Source organism: Heterocephalus glaber, unplaced genomic scaffold, assembly GCF_053883595.1.
Source record: "Heterocephalus glaber isolate CG9 unplaced genomic scaffold, H.glaber_assembly_v1.0 deba00001451, whole genome shotgun sequence".
Classification (NCBI taxonomy): Eukaryota; Metazoa; Chordata; class Mammalia; order Rodentia; family Bathyergidae; genus Heterocephalus; species Heterocephalus glaber.
In genome coordinates, this window is record NW_028258301.1 from 7,192,723 (window position 1) to 7,210,899 (window position 18,177).

General features: G+C 43.6%; 1 protein-coding gene across 7 annotated transcripts in view; it reads left to right on the top strand.

Annotated features, from left to right (window-relative positions):
* Window positions 1-18,177, top strand: part of Tesk2 (testis associated actin remodelling kinase 2) — a 139,151-nt gene that overhangs the window by 114,284 nt on the left and 6,690 nt on the right. For all 7 annotated transcript variants that reach the window (XR_015452662.1, XR_015452663.1, XM_013068545.3 and 4 more), the window contains one exon: window positions 14,011-14,157. Coding sequence is in view for 5 of the 7 variants with exons in the window: in XM_013068545.3 (XP_012923999.1) it covers window positions 14,011-14,157 (147 nt within the window). In the remaining 2 variants the exon portion in view is untranslated. The remainder of the gene's footprint in view (window positions 1-14,010; window positions 14,158-18,177) is intronic.

Here is an 18,177-nt window from a genome sequence, read left to right on the forward strand (position 1 = left end):
AGAGGGGAAGGTATCTCTATGGCTGCTTTCTGCTTGGTTAAAGCTAAAGCTGCTGATAAATATTTTTCTATAGTCTCTGAAAGGAGATCTCACATATATTTTCTAAGTCTATGCGATTCTGACCATTTTGAGGAATCTGCTGATAGGGTAGTAGTAGAAGTATCCTCAGAACTTTGTATCACAGAACAGCTAGACACACTGTTTTGGATATCTCTTTATATCTTATACCTACCAAGGTATCTGCTATATTATAGACATTATTAAGTATTTGTTTTTGCATGGTATTTTATCAAAAAATCCTTCTAGTGGGCTGGGGATTTAGCTCAGTGGCACTGTGCCTGCCTCGAAAGCTCAAGGTTTTCCTCTTTTTTTTGGAGCCGGGGATCGAACTGGGGACTTTGTGCTTGCGGGGCAGGTGGCAGAACCACTGAGCTAAATCCCCGGCCCAAAAGCTCAAGGTTTTGAGTTCAATCCCTGGTACCAGGAAAAAAAAAATTCCTCTAAAGGCATACTTCTCCTTTCTCTCTCTCTCTCTCTCTCTCTCTCTGTGTGTGTGTGTGTGTGTGTATTCGTTTGGCTGTACTAGGAATTGAACCTAGGTCCTTCATACTGAGATACAGCCCCAGTCCTTCTTAATTTTATTATTTATTTATTTATTTGGTACTGGGGATTGAACTTGGGACCTTGTACTTTCACGGCAGATGGCAGAACCACTGAGCTAAATCCCTGGCCCCCCAATTTTATTTTTATTTTGAGATAGTGTCTTGCTGTTACTAAATTGCCCAAGCTGGGCTCAAACTGGCAGTCCTCTGAATTTATAAGCCTCCTGCCTCAGCCTCCCAGAGTGTTGGGATTACGGGCATGTGCTACTACACCTGGCTAATGATTGGTTTTTTAACATAGCTTTCTTGGTAAAAGAGGACAGTGTCTCTCAAGGGTTGAGAAAGTAAACCCTTCATACCTTTGATGTGAGGTCCTGGTGGAAAATGCCTTTGAAATGAAGGTAGCTGAGGCCCACTGCTGTGTCATAGGCCAGTTTCACCCTCACAGTCCACGGCAAGTGCAGGTCACTGTCCACCAACTGTTCCAGGTTTGGGGGAGGCCTTGCTCGTGCTAGGCAAGTGTTCTACTATTGAGTTCTACCCACAGCCCTTAAATTACATTTTAATGACTAATTGGGAAAGGGCTTCCAATAAATGAGGGAACTTAAAACTTGCCTTCATTTATTTAAATGCATTTTATTATGCACTTAATTGTTCAACAATTTATTGCTTACTTCACTGGATACTGGGCCTACCAAGGAAAGACCTGGTTCCTGCCATCAAAGTTACAGTAAGTACACTGTGTATGACTAAGCAAGAGTAGAAATACATAGAGGATGCAAAAGTGGCATAAAGTATGGGATGGAGTATCAGGGAATGCTTCCCAGCAAAGAAGCCCCAGGGCCAGGGATTTAGCTCAATGGTTCCGGTGCCAGCCTAGCAAGTGCAAGGTCCCAGGGATTTCAATCCCTGGTACCAAAAAAAAAAAAAAAGAAAAGAAAAGAGGCCCCAGTTGAGTTTAGAAGGACAAATAAAAGTTTAAAGCTATGAAGGGGAGGAAGAATATTCTCGGCATAGGTAAGCATGTGTGCAAGGAAGGAGAGCAAAATACTTAAATATTCTTTTTTTAAAAAATTCTTTTATTGGTACATTTTAGGTATACAACACAGATATTCTGAAACATATTTTGAATTAGTAAAAACCTTCACTGTGTAGTATACTTAGTGTCTGCTTTTTCTTTTTTTTTTCCGTACAGAGGAGGATCGAACTTGGGACCTTGCGCTTGTGAGGCAGGTGGCAGAACCACTGAGCTAAATCCCCTAATGGCTTTCCTGGAGGGGAGGTGGTATAGTGGCAAGCTCAGGCCTTGGCAGATGCATGGATTGTGCTTATAGTGGCTTCAGATCCTTGAGTTGAGAACAGGAGGCTCCTTTGGATCACAAGCCTCCCACAGGGTGCTCTTGGGATGCCTGTCCTGGAATTACCCAGGGCAGTAACAAAGCTTTCTTTTCTTCCTTAAAACAAGCCAGCAGGATGGGATGTCTGGTAGCCTTTGTGTTTGAAGCAAACCAACAAACAGACAGTGGCCAGCACAAAGACATTGTTGGGCTACAGTGAAAACTAGGTCTGGCTCAGGCTCTTCTCTCTAGAAGACCCATGCAAAGAGCAGGGGTCCAGCAAGCCAATGATTTGGATGTTTGGACATTGATGCCAGTTTCTGACTTACTGGTAGCACAGAAAGTTCAATTTCTGTCTCTCTCTGTGTGTGTGTGTGTGTGTGTGTGTGTGTGTGTGTGTGTGTGAGAGAGAGAGAGAGAGAGAGAGAGAGAGAGAGAGAGACTGTCATTCTCTGTATCTCTGTCTGTCATTCTTTCTGTCTGTCTCTCCTTTCTTTCTCTTTCCTGGATTGAACCCTGGGCCTTCTCACTGAGCTACATCCTCAGCCCTTCTTTTAATTTCTGTTTTTGAGACAGGGTCTCACTAAGTGGATAAATTGCCTCTACTGGGCTTGAATTTGTGGTCCTCCTGCCTCAACTTCCCAGAGTGCTGGGATTACAGGCATGTACCACCACACCTTCCTGGGATCTCTTTTCATTACTGCTCTCAACTTTTCAATTTGGAATCTCTGAGTTACCTTTGACTCTTTTTCTTCAGTTCTCATATCTATCATTCAGTTGCTAAATTCTTCTGCCTCTGCATTTTCTGACTCTCTTTCATGCATATAACATCACTTCAAGGTCACATCTCATCTTGCTGTTTCAGTGCCCTTCAAACCTGCCTCTAATTCCTCATGTGACCTGCTACCAGATGATCTTTCTAAAATGCAGTCTGGGTTGTGTATTAGTTTCCTAGAGCTTCTGTAACAAGACATTTCAGTGTGAGTGATTTACAGAGGCCTGTGTGATGGCGTGGACCTGTCGTCCCAGCTACTCAGGAGGCTGAGACCTAGGGATCACTTGAGCCCAGGAATTTGAGACCAGCCTGAGTGAGGTTGTGAGACCACATCCCAAAAGAAAGGAGGGTAGGGGAGTGAAGGAAGAAGGGATGGGGTAGAGGGAGCAAAGAAAGGAGGGAGAAGTGGAGAAAAGGAAGAAAAGGGGGAAAGGAGTCACTTGTAAACACTGTTTTTTGGTTTTGTTTTGTTTTTTGGTATTGGGGATCGAACTTGGGACCTTGTGCTTGCGAGGCAGGCACCAGAACCACTGAGCTAAATCCCTGGCCCCGTAAACACTGTTTTTTGTTTGTTTGTTTTGGTGCTGGGGATCGAACTCAGGTCCTTGGGCTTGCCAGGCAGGGGTGGTGTCATGAATCTACATCCCCGGCCCCATTTGTAACACTGTTCTGAAGGCTCGAAGACCAAAATCAAAGTGTTAGCAGGGCAGGGCCATGTTTTCTCTGAAGACTTTCGGGGAAGACACTCCTTTACCTCCTCCTAGCTTCTGGTGGTTGTTGACAATCAATCCTTGGTGTTTCATGACGTGTCACACCAGTTTCTGCCTCCATCATCACATTTTCACATCGTAGACATTTGCCCGTGGGTCTCTCTACTCCCTCTTTTTATAAGGATACCAGTCGTATTGGTTTAAAGGCACACCCTTTGAGGTCCAGTAAGACCTCATGTTATGCTTTGGGTTGAGAACATACCCCCAAAGCCACATGCACTCAGAGGCCAGGCTTTTGGAAGATGATTGGATCGGAGGCGCTGTTACGCAGTGGATTCATCCACTGGTGAGTTCAGAGGCTGAGTGTGCTGTGGGAAGTGGGGCCTGCCGAAGAGGCAGGTCACTAGGGAGTGACCTGGAAAGGTGTGTCTCCCTCCCAGGCTCCTCCCTTCTCTCTCGGCTTCCTGGACATCATGACATGAGTAGCTTTCCCCCACCAGACCCTTGTACCATCCCCTTCCTGCCTTAAGGCCAGCCAACCTTGGCTGAGAATGTGAGCTGAAGTGCGCCTCTCCTTTCAGTTGTGGGTGTTGGGCATTGTGTCCCAGAGGTGGGAAAAGACACCCCATCTTACCTTGGTTACATATGTAAAGACCCTATTTCCAAATAAGCTCACATATTTATATAGGTACTAGGGGTTAGGACTTGAACATATCTTTTTAGAGAACATAGTTCAGCCTTCCTCAGATCATATTGTATCTTTACCTATAAACCTTCATTAGTCTTCAAGATCTACCAAATCTATAGATGCTCCATCTTGGTATTCCAAACTTCTACATTAATAATAAATATAAGAACAACGGGCTGGGCATGGTGGTGCATGGCTGTTTTCCCAGCACTGGGGAGGCTGAGGCAGGAGGATGGCTGTAAATTCAAGGCCAGCCTGGGCTACATAGTGAGTTCAAGGTCAACCTGAACTATTTAGTGAGACACTGTCTCAAAAACAAAAACAAAAACAAAAAAAAGCAGGGCTCAGAGTGTGACTCAATGGTAGAGCACTTGCCTAGCACATGCAAGGGTTGGATCCTCAGCACCAGAAAAAAAAAAAATCTGACATTGAGAACTTTCTTTGACTTTGCTCTTCATATTTTACATACATCAACTCCTTGAGCCTTCATAGCAATTCTGTAGTTTAGGTACCATAATTATTCCATTTCATACATGTGTAAGGAATTGGGTAAGCTGGGCATGGTGGCACATGCCAGTAATCCCATAACTCTGGGAGGCTGAGAGAGGAGGATTTCAAGTTCAAGCCCAACCTGGGTAATTTAGTGACTTAGTGAAACCTTGTCTCAAAATTAAAAAGGGCTGGGGCTGTAGCTCAGTGTGAAGGCACTGGGTTCAATCTCCAGTGCAGAAGAAAGGGAGAGAGGGGGTGGGGGAGGGAGAGGGAATAATTGGATAAACCACCCAGAATTATACAGTTTATAGTTGTCAGAGATAGGATTCAGTTGTAGGCATTTGATTTTGCAGTCTGGGCTGCCTTACTGTATGTAACTACCTATCTTTTTAGCTTTTATCCTTTCTCCCTTACTTATGTAGGAAAAAACTAAAAAAATAACAAAAAGCAAATAACTCCTAATCTCTTTCTTATCTTTGTGTTTCTTTTGCATACAGTGTCTTTCTTACCCCCAGCCAGGCCTATGGGTTGCCTTGAAATGGCACCAAATCCTCAAAAATGAGTAGTAGCCAGGCATAGGTTGGGGAAGAGTGTCAGGTAATGTGAACAAATGTGGGGTGAACTGGGCTCAGACTTTCATAAGCAGGAGTGAGAGGCTTTGAATGCTATGCTCAGGATTCTGGGCTTTATTCTAATAACATAATACTAGAGCATCATTGTGTAATTTTTTTTTTTTTTTTTTTTTTGGTACCAGGGATGGAACTCGGGTCCTTGCGATTGCACAGCAGGCGGCGAAACCACTGAGCTAAATCCCCAGCCCCCATTGAGTAATTTTTAATAGGAGTGACTTCATATTGGCATTTCAGAAAGATCCTCTTGGTTATGTTGTGGAAAATGAATTGAAGTAAGAGCTGAATCTTTTCAAGATGCAACGGGGGCAAGAAGACTAGAAAGCAAGTGGAATAACCTAGGGGAGGGCTAGTGCTGTAAGATACTGACAGTGAGCAGAGTGATCTGTATACTGCGGGCCAGGTGCTGTGCTAGATGCTGCTTATCTTATCTTTTTTAATTACTCTACCTTTGGTCAAACAGCAGATCCTGTTGATTCGACCTTTGAGATGCCTCTCAGATATTAACCTCCTTTCCCTTTTTGCTGCATTGCATTATTCAGGCCTTTGTTACCTCCCACCTGGACAGTTCTAGAAGCTGGCCCACTCCCCCAGCCTTAATTCCTTTCTGGCCTTTCCAGTTACAGTTAGAATGCTGTTTCTGTGGAACATACCTGATCGTGTTTTTGTCATGTGTGAGAAAGTTGTTAGTTGATTATCCGTCACCTCTATGGATATGATGGGGACTGTGAACTGAGGGCAGAGACTGGGCCACTTATCTTTGTGTTTTCACCTAGTGATTGTCAGTGATTCTGTAGATAGATGGATAAAGGGATGCACAGACCTTTGTTAGTACAACCCTCTCCTTTCCCCCATCTATAAAATACATATAAAATTTACTGTCTTCATCGTTTTACATGTACAGTTCAATGGCATTAAATACATTCATAGTGTTGTGCAGCAGTTACCACCATCCATCCACCTCTATAACTTACTGTCTTGTAAAAGTGAAACTCTACCCATTAAACAACTCTCCATTCCTTCCTTTCCCCACCTCCTAGTAACTACCATTTTGCTCTCTGACTCTGTGATTTTGACTACAAGTACATCATATAAGAGGAATAAGACAGTATTTGACTTTTAAAAAAATTTTGGAGACACAGTCTTGCTATGGAGTTCAGGCTGGTCTTGAGCTCACTATGTAGTCCAGGCTGACTTCGAACTTTTTAAGTGATCCTCCTGCCTCAGCCTCCCAACTGCTGGGTTTACTTTTGTTTTTAGGGCCGGGGATTTAGTTCAGTGGTTCTGCTCCCTGCCTGGCAAGCACAAGGACCAGAGTTCAAGCCCTGGTACCAAAAAAAAAAAAAAAAAAAGAATTCAGGTGTTTTTGTTTTTAGTCTTGGTTTTTTTGAGACAGGGTCTCCCTTCCAAGTGCTGGATTTGAACCTGTGATCCTTCTGCCTCAGCCTTCCAGAGTGGTAGGCTTGATTACAGGCATGTGCCACCATGCCCGGCTATACCCCCATTTATTATGTCCCAGGCAGTGTTTAAACACAGGGGATATTATGTTTATGTAAACAGAGAAGTTGTTTGTTTGAGACAGGGTTTCACTGTGTAGTTCAGGCTGGTCTTGAACACCAAGAAATCCTCCTGCCTCACCCTCCTAAGGGCTAGGATTACAGGCATGTGCCACCACGCCTGTTGCAGAGAGGTTCTTATCCTCATATGGAGGTAGCAGTAAGGGAAAGAATGCTCAATAATTGTTCTATAGAAATAAGCCAGACGTACTGGGAGTGGTAGCATTCAAGAGGCTGAGGCAGGAGCCTGTGCTACATAGTTTGAAGCCAGCCTGAAGTACATAACAAGACCCTATCTCAAAAAAAAAAAAAAGAAAAAGAAAAAGCAGCCAGATGTGATGATGTATGTCCACAATCCTAGCTACTCAGGAAACTAAGGCAGGAGGATTATTTGAGCCCACAACTTTGAAATTAGCCTGAGCAACATAGTGAAACCCTATCTCAAACAAAACAAAATGTTTGTAGAAGTGACCCAAATTTATATTCGTAAGTAGATAACTGAATATCCACTTAGCTGTCCCTTTTGTGATTTTCTTTTTAGAATGTTGGCATGTGTTATGGTTTGGGTCTAGATGTCTCCCCAAAGTCTCATGTGGTCATAGGCTTGATCTAGAGTGTGTGAAGCTGGAATTGATTGATGATGCAATGCTAGGCTCAAGGGCACTAGGATGAAGGGTGAGTGCTACCCACCCTAAGTAGTCTGAATAAGGTAAAGGGGACAGGGAGATGCTATTAACCCCTCTGTTACCTTTGCTGCCTCGTGCGTGCCATGTTGTTTCTCCTCTTCGAGGCCTGTTTGTCATCCCTGCCTTGGAGCCAGCCGATTATGGACTGAATCCTCTATGAACTGTAAGCCAAATAAACCCCTTCCCCTCCAACTTTGGGTGTTGGGTATTTTGTCTCAGCAATGAGAGAAAAGTAACCAACACAGCATGTTTCTTATATTTTAGTAGTAAAGGTTTATTTACATAATATTGTTCAATTAACTTTAATGAAGTCAAGTATTAAACACAAATGAAATCAAAGAAATTCTGTTATAATATTTCTTTAGACCAGGAGGAAAACAGGCAAGTTTTGGTCTGAGTAAAGTTGGTATAGGTATAGGTAACAGTAACTAGGTATGAAAGAGGTATGAAAGTACCCATAATATTTTTTTTTCTTTTTTGGGGGGGTACCAGGGATCAAACTCCATCCTTGCCCTTGCGGGGCAGGCAGCAGAACCACTGAGCTAAATTCCCGGCCCTACTCATAATATTTGATTGGCTGATGTTATAGTTTTTTAATTTGTTTTGTTTGTTTGTTTGTTTGTTTTTGTTATGTTATAGTTTTTTTAACTTAAATTTAAAATAACAATAAAAATGTTAAAACTTTTCGAAATTATTGAAACATCACCAGTGCCTTAGGTTTTATCACAGGACTGCCCCAGGGAGTACACTGGAATAGAAAGCGAAGCATCTGTTATCCAGGAAAGCTGAATGTGCTGGGACAATTGCTCTGTCTTCAGCTTCCTGCTGAGCGATTTGTTCAGAGGCCACACAGCTGAGTCTGCACTGGGAGTCAGTTATGGGGAAGTGACTGTTCTAATGGGCACATAGCGTGTAGCAACCTAGAAATCTTCCTTGTTGTCAGATTTCAAACTTCCTTTCTTCATACATGCAAAGGTCTTGGGACATTGAGAAGCTGTGGTTTCTGAGGGTCCAGAGGCTTGTTTGTTGTACCAGTGTATTTACCAAAAGCAGTAAGAGAAATTGGTTTTTAAAAATAGGTTGTAAAAAGCAGGTTGTAAATTTGGCTTCTCTCTTTGGTACTAGTTTGTGCTTTCTCCATCTTATCTTGCCTGCAAAAGCCTGAGTCTATTAGTCCGAGCCTATTGATTTCTTAGGCCTTCAGAGATATTGCTGAACAGGTGTGTGTGTGTGTGTGTGTGTGTGTGTGTGTGTGTGTGTGTGTGTGTGTGTGTAGACAGGGTCTGATCATGTAGTTCGGGCTGGTCTTGAACTTGCTATGATATTCCTGCTTCCTGCCTTGGCCTCCTGAGTCCTGAGATTATAGGCATGTGCCACTATGCCTGGGTTACATGTGTGTTTTTCTACACCAGAATCAAAAGTGTTGGCTTTACCTGTGTGTTAGTCAGCCTTCTTACGTTGCTGTGACAAAATACCTGAAAGAAACAATTGAGAAGATTTAATTTGGCTTACAGTTTCAGAGGTTTTAGTCTCTGGTCACATGGCTCCATTGCCTTTAGGCACATGGTGAGGCACAAGAAGTACTACAACTGAACAGCATGGGTGAGGAATGCTGCTCATTTCATGGCAGACAAAACCAGGAAGGAACCAGGGACAAAATGTGCCCTTCAAAGCCACACTCTCCAGGAAACCCACCTCATCTAATTAAGGTCCACTTCCCAAGAAGCCCACTGAGCTTTCAATAAGCTCAACAGTTCAATGGATGAGTAACTGATGGGGTTAGAGCTTTCACAATCCAGTCAGCCCCATCTCTGAGCACATGAGCCTTTCCCAGGACATTTTAGTTCCAAATCACAACACAAGGCCTTCAGAGAGTCCACAAGTGCTCTTTTTTTTTTTTTTTTTTTTGTAAGGAAACTGATCTACCCACAGTTATTTTTTTTTTGGTACCGGAGATCAAACTCGGGACCTCATGCTTGTGAGGCAGGTGGCAGAACCACTGAGCTAAATTACCCTGGCCACACAAGTGCTCTTGCTGGTGTTGCTTCCACTTGGCACTCAGGTGGGAAAGACCAGCTTTCCATATCATACAGTCACCACGCCAAAGATGGGAACCTGCCTCTTCTGATGTTTTGAATCTCAAAGCTAAAGCAATTTGCCTGCCTGATTGAAGATCAGTTTTGGTGCCCCCATATGGCTTGGAGTTTGCAAGTTCAGTTTCTTTTCAGCAAGTGGACACCTCAAATGTGAACTTTTGGGTAGATTCAAATAGAATAAAAAGAAGGCATTGTGCTTCTGCTTCATTATGGACTATTTTGAGATTTTCAAGGATGGACTATCAAGCAGAGTGAAGTAAATCAATAGGTTTCCCTTTTGAGAAGTTAGAAGGTGTATTTTTAGCCATTCTCTCTGCCTTGCCAAACCTGATCTACCTTATACAGGGATCTCATGTGCTGCATGGTGCTGCCCCCAGCTGGTTCTTTTCGGTGCTCATATTGCCAAGTCAGAAAAATCTCAGCTCCTGTGACTTTTCTTTTCTGAGCATTTTCATGTATTTTATTAGATTCTCATAATAACATTGTGAGTTAGGGGGATCAGGGATTATCATACCCAACTGACAGATGGGAAAACTGAAGGATATATATAGCATTTTTAGTTGATTTGTCCAAAATTAAATGGCTCTTAGGAGGCAGAATTGGACTATAATTCAAACGCTTGCCTCATATTCTACTAGGTGTCCTAGTCCTTTGTAAATTCAACATCTCCCCCTAAAATGTATTGAGATTAATTTTATACTTAGAGAAATTTCCCCCTTTTATTTCTTGAAAGAGGAGATAACATATCATATAAGGTTTAAGTGGATTTATTTATTTTTATTTTTTTGTGACAGCTTCTCATTATGTAGCCCAGGCTGGCCTTGAATTCACAGCAATGCTCCTGCATCAGCCTCTTGAGTGCTGGGATTATAGGTGTGCACACTATGGCTGGAAGTAAATTAATTAATTAATTTAGAGACCAGATCTTGCTATGTATTTCAGGCTGACTTTGAACTCACTATGTAGTCCAGGGTGGCCTTGAACTCTCCATGATCTTCCTGCCTCTACCTCCCAGGTATTGGGATTACAGGCATGCACCACTATGCCCAGCTAGTAAACTTATTTTTGAGTTCCTTTCTGCATGAGGCTGTCTGACTCAGATGCTGTGTTCTCCAGTGCATTGTAGTTAATAGTCTGTGACTGGAGCCAGACTGTATTATCTGTCTCTCTCTGCTGCTTATTGAGTATCCTTGAGTAAAACGTTTAACCTTTAATGAGAATAATACAGATGAAGGCTATGCACCAATCCCAAATTTAGAAAAAAACCCTCTGTAATCCAAAACACTTCTGGTCCCAAGCATTTCAGATAAGGGATCTTTAACCTATAGTATGCTTAACATCATAGAGTTACTATACAGATTTGGGCGGGGATTTAGCTCAGTACTTCCACCGCCTGCCTCGAAAGCATAAGGTCGCGAGTTCGATTCCCAGTACCAAAAAAAAAAGAGAGAAAAGAGTTACTGTACAGATTAAACGAGATAATACACATAAATTCTTAAAATAGTGCCTGGCACAATATAAGCACTATGTAAATACATGCATTAGCTGCAAAAGTAGTAGCTATTATCATTATTGATATGTAAATATATTTCCAAAACAAAGAAGTGTTCATAGGTTCATAGGAATGATGCACAGCCACATTTCTTGGAAGACTACATCTTCACGTCATCTTTCCCACAGCCTTATCTTTTATTCTGTAGTTCACATTGCTGTCACTCTGGTCTTAACCACTTTACTGAAACTGCTCTGGCCTTGGTTACCAGGGACTTTCTAGTTGCCAATTCAGAGGACGTTTTCAGCCACATCTCACTTGACCTGTAGCATTTGATGCTGTTGGTCATTTCCTTTTCGGAATATTTCTCTTTACCTTTTTTTGGTACCGGCGATCCAACTCGGGACCTTCTGCTTGCAAGGCAGGCGGTGGCACCACTGAGCTAAATCCCCGGCCCTCTCTTTACCTTTTTTGATGACTTTCTTTTTTCCCCCTGCCTTTTTCTTTAAATTCTACTGCTCCTTGGAGTTTCAATCTCTTCTGTCTTAACTCCTGGCCAATTTCCTATATTACTTGGCAACAGTGACTCCTTCAGCTCAATGTTGTTGCCTCCTAAATGTTACTGTCCTGCCAGACTCTTCCTAAACTGTAACCTTGTTAAGGGACATCTCTGCCTTAGTTGTCCTTTAATTCATTGTACCCTAGCTGACCTCACTATCTTTTAACATTGCCTCTTCTCCTAAAAACCTGTTCTTCTCCCTATCTGTGGACATTTAATGATAACATCCAGGGACCAGTAGCCTGGGGTCATTCTAGACCTTTCCATGCTCCAGCCCTCAATCCATTGCAATCATCAAGGCTTTTTTTTGACTCTGCCCACAAAATAAATTTTGACCCTTCCCTTGTTCCAATAGCTCCACTATTATCTTAACTCAGATGCCTTTCTCTTACCAGGATTACTGCAATACCCTCCTAACCTATGTCCCCTTCTCTGTATCCTGCGCTCTAATCCACCTATCATCATACCATTGCTAAAATAATCTTTTTTTAAAAAGCAAATATGAAAAAAGAACAAATATGACCATCTTGCTTTACTGCGTAGAACGCTTCTTTTATTCCCAAGAGTCCGGATAAAGTCCATATATCTTAACAACCATATCAGCCTCACTTCCTGTCTCTCTTATCCATATACTCTGGCCATATTGAATAAAGTTCCTGAATGCTGTAAGTGCACGTGCTGCTCCCTCTGTGTGACTGTATGGTTCTTGTCTTGCTTTTCTTTTAAAACAAAACATGTTAATGTGAGTTGTTTTTTCTAAACTAAAACCTCAGTATTCAGGTTTATTTGTAGTGTTGACACTTTTCGATAAATAAGTGGGTTTTGGGTTGGACTTTGGGCACTCATCTCTAAAAGGTTCGCCATCACTGCCCTGAGTCATCCTTTCTGACTACTTTATTTCCTCTGACATGCCCAAACTAAGGAACTTTATCCCTAGCACTACGTAATACAGTCATAGATTGTGGTCTCTTCAAAGGAAGGCATCTTTGTGTATAGCACCTACCAAATGTTTGGGTGCAGAGTAAGTCCTTAGCAATTTACTAAGTATACTAAAACAAGTATACAAAGCCAGACATAGTGGTGCATGTCTGTAATCCCAGCACTTGGGAGGCTGAGCCCAGGGGATTGCAAGTTTAAGCTGAGCCTGAGCAATTTAAGATTTAGCAAGAACTTGTTAAAAAAAAAAAAAAAAAGCGAGGGGCGACGGGACAGAGGGTGGCCCGGGGGCCCTTTCCTCTGGCTGGAAGCGGCGGGGAGGGGGGGGGGGATGGTGGCTGTGGGGCGACGGCTCGGAGGCCCCTGCCTCTGGGCCGGGAGCAGCGGGACTTGGTGCCTTGGTCTGGTGGTCTGGTGTCCTCTGCGTCTTTGTGGTGTGGAACCGGGTGGCTGCCTGTCTGCGGCGGGGTGGTTCGGTGTCTTCCACCTGACTCGGGACCTCGGTGGGGCGTGCACGGGCCTTCCTTTGTGCGGCGGGCTGATTCAGCGTGTTCTGTGCAACTCGGGACCTCGGTGGGGCGTGCACAGACCTGCCTGTCTGCGGCTGGCTGATTCGGCGTGTTCTGTGCGATTCAGGACCTTGGGGGGCGGGGGGGGGGGGGACCTGCCTGTCTGCGGCGGGGTGACTTGGCGTCTTCTGCTCGACTCGGGACTTCGGCGGGGCGTGCGCAGACCTGCCTGTCTGCAGCGGGCTGGTTCGGTGTGCTCTATGTGGCTCGGGACCTCGGTGGGGTGTGGGCGGACCTGCCTGTTTGTGGTGGGGTGGCTCCGCGTCTTCTGCGCGACTCGGAACCACGGTGGGGCGTGCGCGGACCTGCCTGTCTGCGATGGGCTGGTTCGGCGTGCTCTGTGTGGCTCGGGACCTCGGTGGGGCATGGGCGGACCTGCCCGTCTGTGGCGGGGTGGCTTGGTATCTTCCGCAGGGCTGGGGACCTTGGTGGGGCGTGCGCGGACCTGCCTGTCCATGGCGGGGTGGTTCGGCATCTTCCGCGCGACTCGACTCGGGACCTCGGTGGGGCGTGCACGGACCTGCCTGTCTGCAGCGGGTTGATTCGGCGTCTTCCGCGCAACTCCATTTTAACTCTTGTTTACACTATCAGTTTCTCACACTAGAGAAACTATTCGGTATTTACACGTGTGTCCTATTTAGTTCACTTAAGAGTATGGCCTCAATATGCATCTATTTAGCTATAAATGACTCGTTTTTCATTCTTTAAAAAAAAAAAAAGCTAGAGATGAAGGCTCAGTGAGAAGGATCTAGGTTCAATCCCTAGTACTAAAAAGAAAAAACAAGTACACAAGCTCTGTTTTCTGTGTTTACTGTCTAGTGGTTTTACCACCAGCCTAATCATTTCTGATAGATACCAGCTGGTTTTTCCTTGTGTTTTGCAGTATATCAACTCTGGGAACCTGGAACAGTTGCTGGACAGTGACCTACACTTGCCGTGGACCGTGAGGGTGAAACTGGCCTATGACATAGCAGTGGGGCTCAGCTACCTTCATTTCAAAGGCATTTTCCACCGGGACCTCACATCAAAGGTATGAAGGGTTTACTTTTGCAACCCTTGAGAGACACTGTCCTCTTTTACCAAGAAAGCTGTGTTAAGAAACAAATCATTACTGGGGCGTAGTGGCATGTGCCAGTAATCCTACAATATGGGAGGCTGAGGGAAGAGGATGGCAAGTTCTAGCCCAGCCTGGGCAACTTAGTAACTTAGCAAGACTCTTTCTTGTTTGTTTGTTCTTTTAAGTTTTTTGAGACAGTGTCTCACTGTAGTTCAGGCTGGTCTTGAACTCATTATGTAGCCCAGGCTGGTCTTCAACTCATGATGATCTTCCGGCCTGAGCCTCCCAAGTACTGGGATTACAGACATGTGGCATCAAGCCCAGCTAATACTCTGCTTTAAAAATTAAAAAGGGCTAGGGTTGTAGCTCGGTGCAAAGGCCCTGGGATCAATTCTCAGTACTACCACCGCCAGCAAAATAAACCCAATCATTAATGAGTTTGGAAATATGGAGATCTCTTACACATTTAACATTTATTCATTTAGCTGGGCATGGTGGCACATGCCTGTAATCCCACCATTTAGGAGGCTGAGGCAGGAGAATTGCCATGAGTTCAAAGACAGCCTGAACTACATAGTGAAAAACTGTCTAAAAAAAAAATTAATTTAACATTTAATCACAGAGGACATAATTCACTTTTCTGTTTGTTTATATTGAGACAGGGTCTCGTTATGTTGTTCAGGGTGGCCTTGAACTCGAAATGATCCTCCTGCCTCAGCCTCTTGAGTGCTGAGATTACAGGTGTGCACCATCTTGAAAGCTGTAATCTACTATTCTTTATAGCTAGTCCTGAGAAAGCCTGTATCTGCTCAAAGCAGGTACTTTCCCATGTTGAGCCAGGTAATACATACATCATGAGAGCCTTTACATTTGACTTTGATAACATGCGGAGAGATAAGATATTCTTGAGCTGTGGAAGCCTATGAGTTTTCTCTCCCAGGGCCTCCCAAAAGTAGCTCTTACCCAGGGGTCCAGTGATTTTTAGTCACTTGAATGCAGTTTTTGAACACTCAGTGAATCAGAATGTACTGGCCCATTTTTTGTCTGTGTGGTTGAGTTTCTGCCACCATGCCAGTTCCTTTTTGGCATCAGCTGGTTTCTGTAGTATTCTTTTCCTGTCCAAATTGCTGTGTGACCAGGTTAATAAAAGAGTTGCTTTCAGAGCAAGTTGGCCATGTTATAAAGCAGGCAACTCAAGGCCAAACGGCCCAGTATACACCATTACAGGCTTACAAATAATATTGTTTGATTATTGATGGGGGAACTAACACATCTCATATGACTTCTGCCCAAAAGCCAAGTTAAAGACTTCTAGGGAGTTATCTCGGAGTTTTGTGCCTGCCCCAATCAGCTGTTGGTTCCTTCACTCGGCCACCCCAACACACTTTATACATGCATGTATACTCCTAAATCCCCTGTCACAGATGAGGGGGAGGGAGCCTGGCGTAAGAAGAAATTCCAAAGGGAACAAGAGCAGCTGGTATTGTCAGAACCAGGGAGGCTACTTACATTGGAGTGGTTCTTGTGTTTTAGGTAGCATTACTGTTCTTGAGGCACCCTGGCCGTCAGTTTATAAATTGCTGTACAGAAAAATTGCTGAGGTGATTGTAGGGCCCCATGTAGCAGAGCCATTTGTACTCAGCTATACTATTTCTGAAGGAGCACAAGATTGGCAAGTAGGACTGGGGAACCAGTGAGCCTGGTTGTAAGGAGCCCTTTATCTATATTAGTACCTTCTAGAGTTGGACATTTGGGTAGTTGAGTCCTGGAAGGTGGTATTTTATCCCTTCAGTCTTTTCTTTTCCTCAAAAATGTTTCAGAGCTGGGGATTTAGCTCAGTGGTTTCGCCGCCTGCTGCGCAAGCGCAAGGACCCGAGTTCGATCCCCAGTACCAAAAAAAAAAAAAAAAGTTTCAGAAAAGCAACACTAAGAAAACTGCCAGTGTTCCAGGCACATAGGTAGAGCTGTGTCAATTTAAACAAAGCCTGCCTTAAATTGATAGTCTCTCTTCAGATATCCAACTAAAATCAAAATCTTTGCTTCCTACTCATTAGACCATCAGTTCTTCTAAGGTAGAGGGAGTCTGTGACAAGTTACGCATCAGTCACACAGATACTTCCCCCACACCTAAATGAATTCTCCTGTGTCTGACTCCATGGATGAAGGAATATTAGAAAAAGAGAATTTTTTTGTTTGTTTGTTTGTTTCTGGTACCAGGAATCAAGCTCAGGGCCTTGCGCTTGCCAGGCAGGCGTGGTGCCACTGAGCTAAATCCTCCACAGAAAAAGAATTTCTGACCAAAGAGGTATTTACAGTCTTCTTGGGAAATAACTAAAGAATGGTTCATAGCATTGTTTTACAAGTCCTTGGGTACTGCACAGACAGAAGTAGGCAATACTTTACTTCCCAAGAGGTTAGGAAGTGTTTTCTAGACCACGGCTCCTTTAGACATTCCTGCTTTCTTAAAGCTTACAGTCTAGGGGGTACAGTGCTATAGAAACACTGGGCTGGGGATTTAGCTCAGTGGTTCCGGCGTCTGCCTCAAAAGTACAAGGTCCCGAGTTCGATCCCTGGTGCCAAAAAAAAAAAAGGATAGAACTATAGAAACATAGACACTTTCATTGTAATATAGCAAATGCAAGGTAAGAGAAAGAATGCATAGAGAGCTTTGAGGAAAGGATATTCCCCCCCAACCCCCACCCCATGGGAGCAGAGAAGCTTTGTTGGAAGAGATGATGCCTGAGCTCAGTTGTTTTTTCCTTTTGGCGGTGATGAGGATCAAACCCAGCGGTGCTCTACCATTGAACTACATCCCCAATCCATTTTTTGTTTATTTTAAATTTTGAGACAGGGACTCACTAAATCACCCAGGTGGGACTGAACTTGTGATCTTCCTGCCTCAGCCTCCTTCAGTACTGGGATTACAGGTGTACAACATCATACCTGGTTCTGAGCTGAATCTTGAAAATTGAATTCTATTTAATAAGTATACAGCAGATAAGAGGTGATATTCTAGGTTATACAAAAGAAATGGTGCAAGCAAAGATAGAGACCATAAACAGTATGGTGTGTGCTGTGAGCTGAGTGTGGAAGGGGATAAGGTTGACAGAAAAACCTCTGATTGTATCATATTGTCTAACTTGGATCTTATTTTATAGATAGGAAATTAAGGACCATTGCCAGCTTTTAAAAAGAAACAGCTTTTTTGAGATATAATTCACCTAGGATGAAATTTATTTATTTATTTATTTTTCACAGTGCTAGGGATCAAACACAGGGTCTTGCACATACTAAAATTCACCTCCCAACCCAGGGCTGGGTATTGAACCCAGAGCCTTGCACACATTTGACAAGCTTTACCAATGAGCTATATCCCCAGCTCTTTAAATTTTTTTTGAAAAATTTGAGACATTGTCCTGCTAAGTTACCCAAGCTGGCCTCAAACTTGTGGTCCTCCTGCCTCAGCCCCGTGTCTCTGGGATTATAGGTGTGTAGCAACACTCACAGCAAATTCATCCTTTTAAAATACGCATTTTAATGGTTTCTAGCATCTTCAACCATTACCAGTATTCAACTTTGGAGCTTTTTCATTACCACTCAAAAAAAAAAAACCCATCCCTTATTCCTCTCTTCTTTCAGCCTTGGCAACCACTAACCTAATTTTTTTGGGGGGGAGGGATTTGCTTATTCTAGATACTTCATATAATTTGAATCACATAATATGTCATGGTCAGCTTTTTTTTTTTTTTTTTTTTTTTTGTACCAGGGATCGAATTTGGGACCTTGCACTTGCGAGGCAGGCGGCAGCACCACTGAGCTAAATCCCTGGCCCTTGGTCAGCTTTTAAATAGAGGAGAACACAGATTTACATTTTAGGAAGATCATGATGAAAAGCCTACAGAGTTTAAAGGTAGACAAAGGAAACCAAAACCATAGTGTCATAGAACGAGAAACCTTGAGCGAGGAAGTGGTCTCACTCCAGGTAGTCTAGGC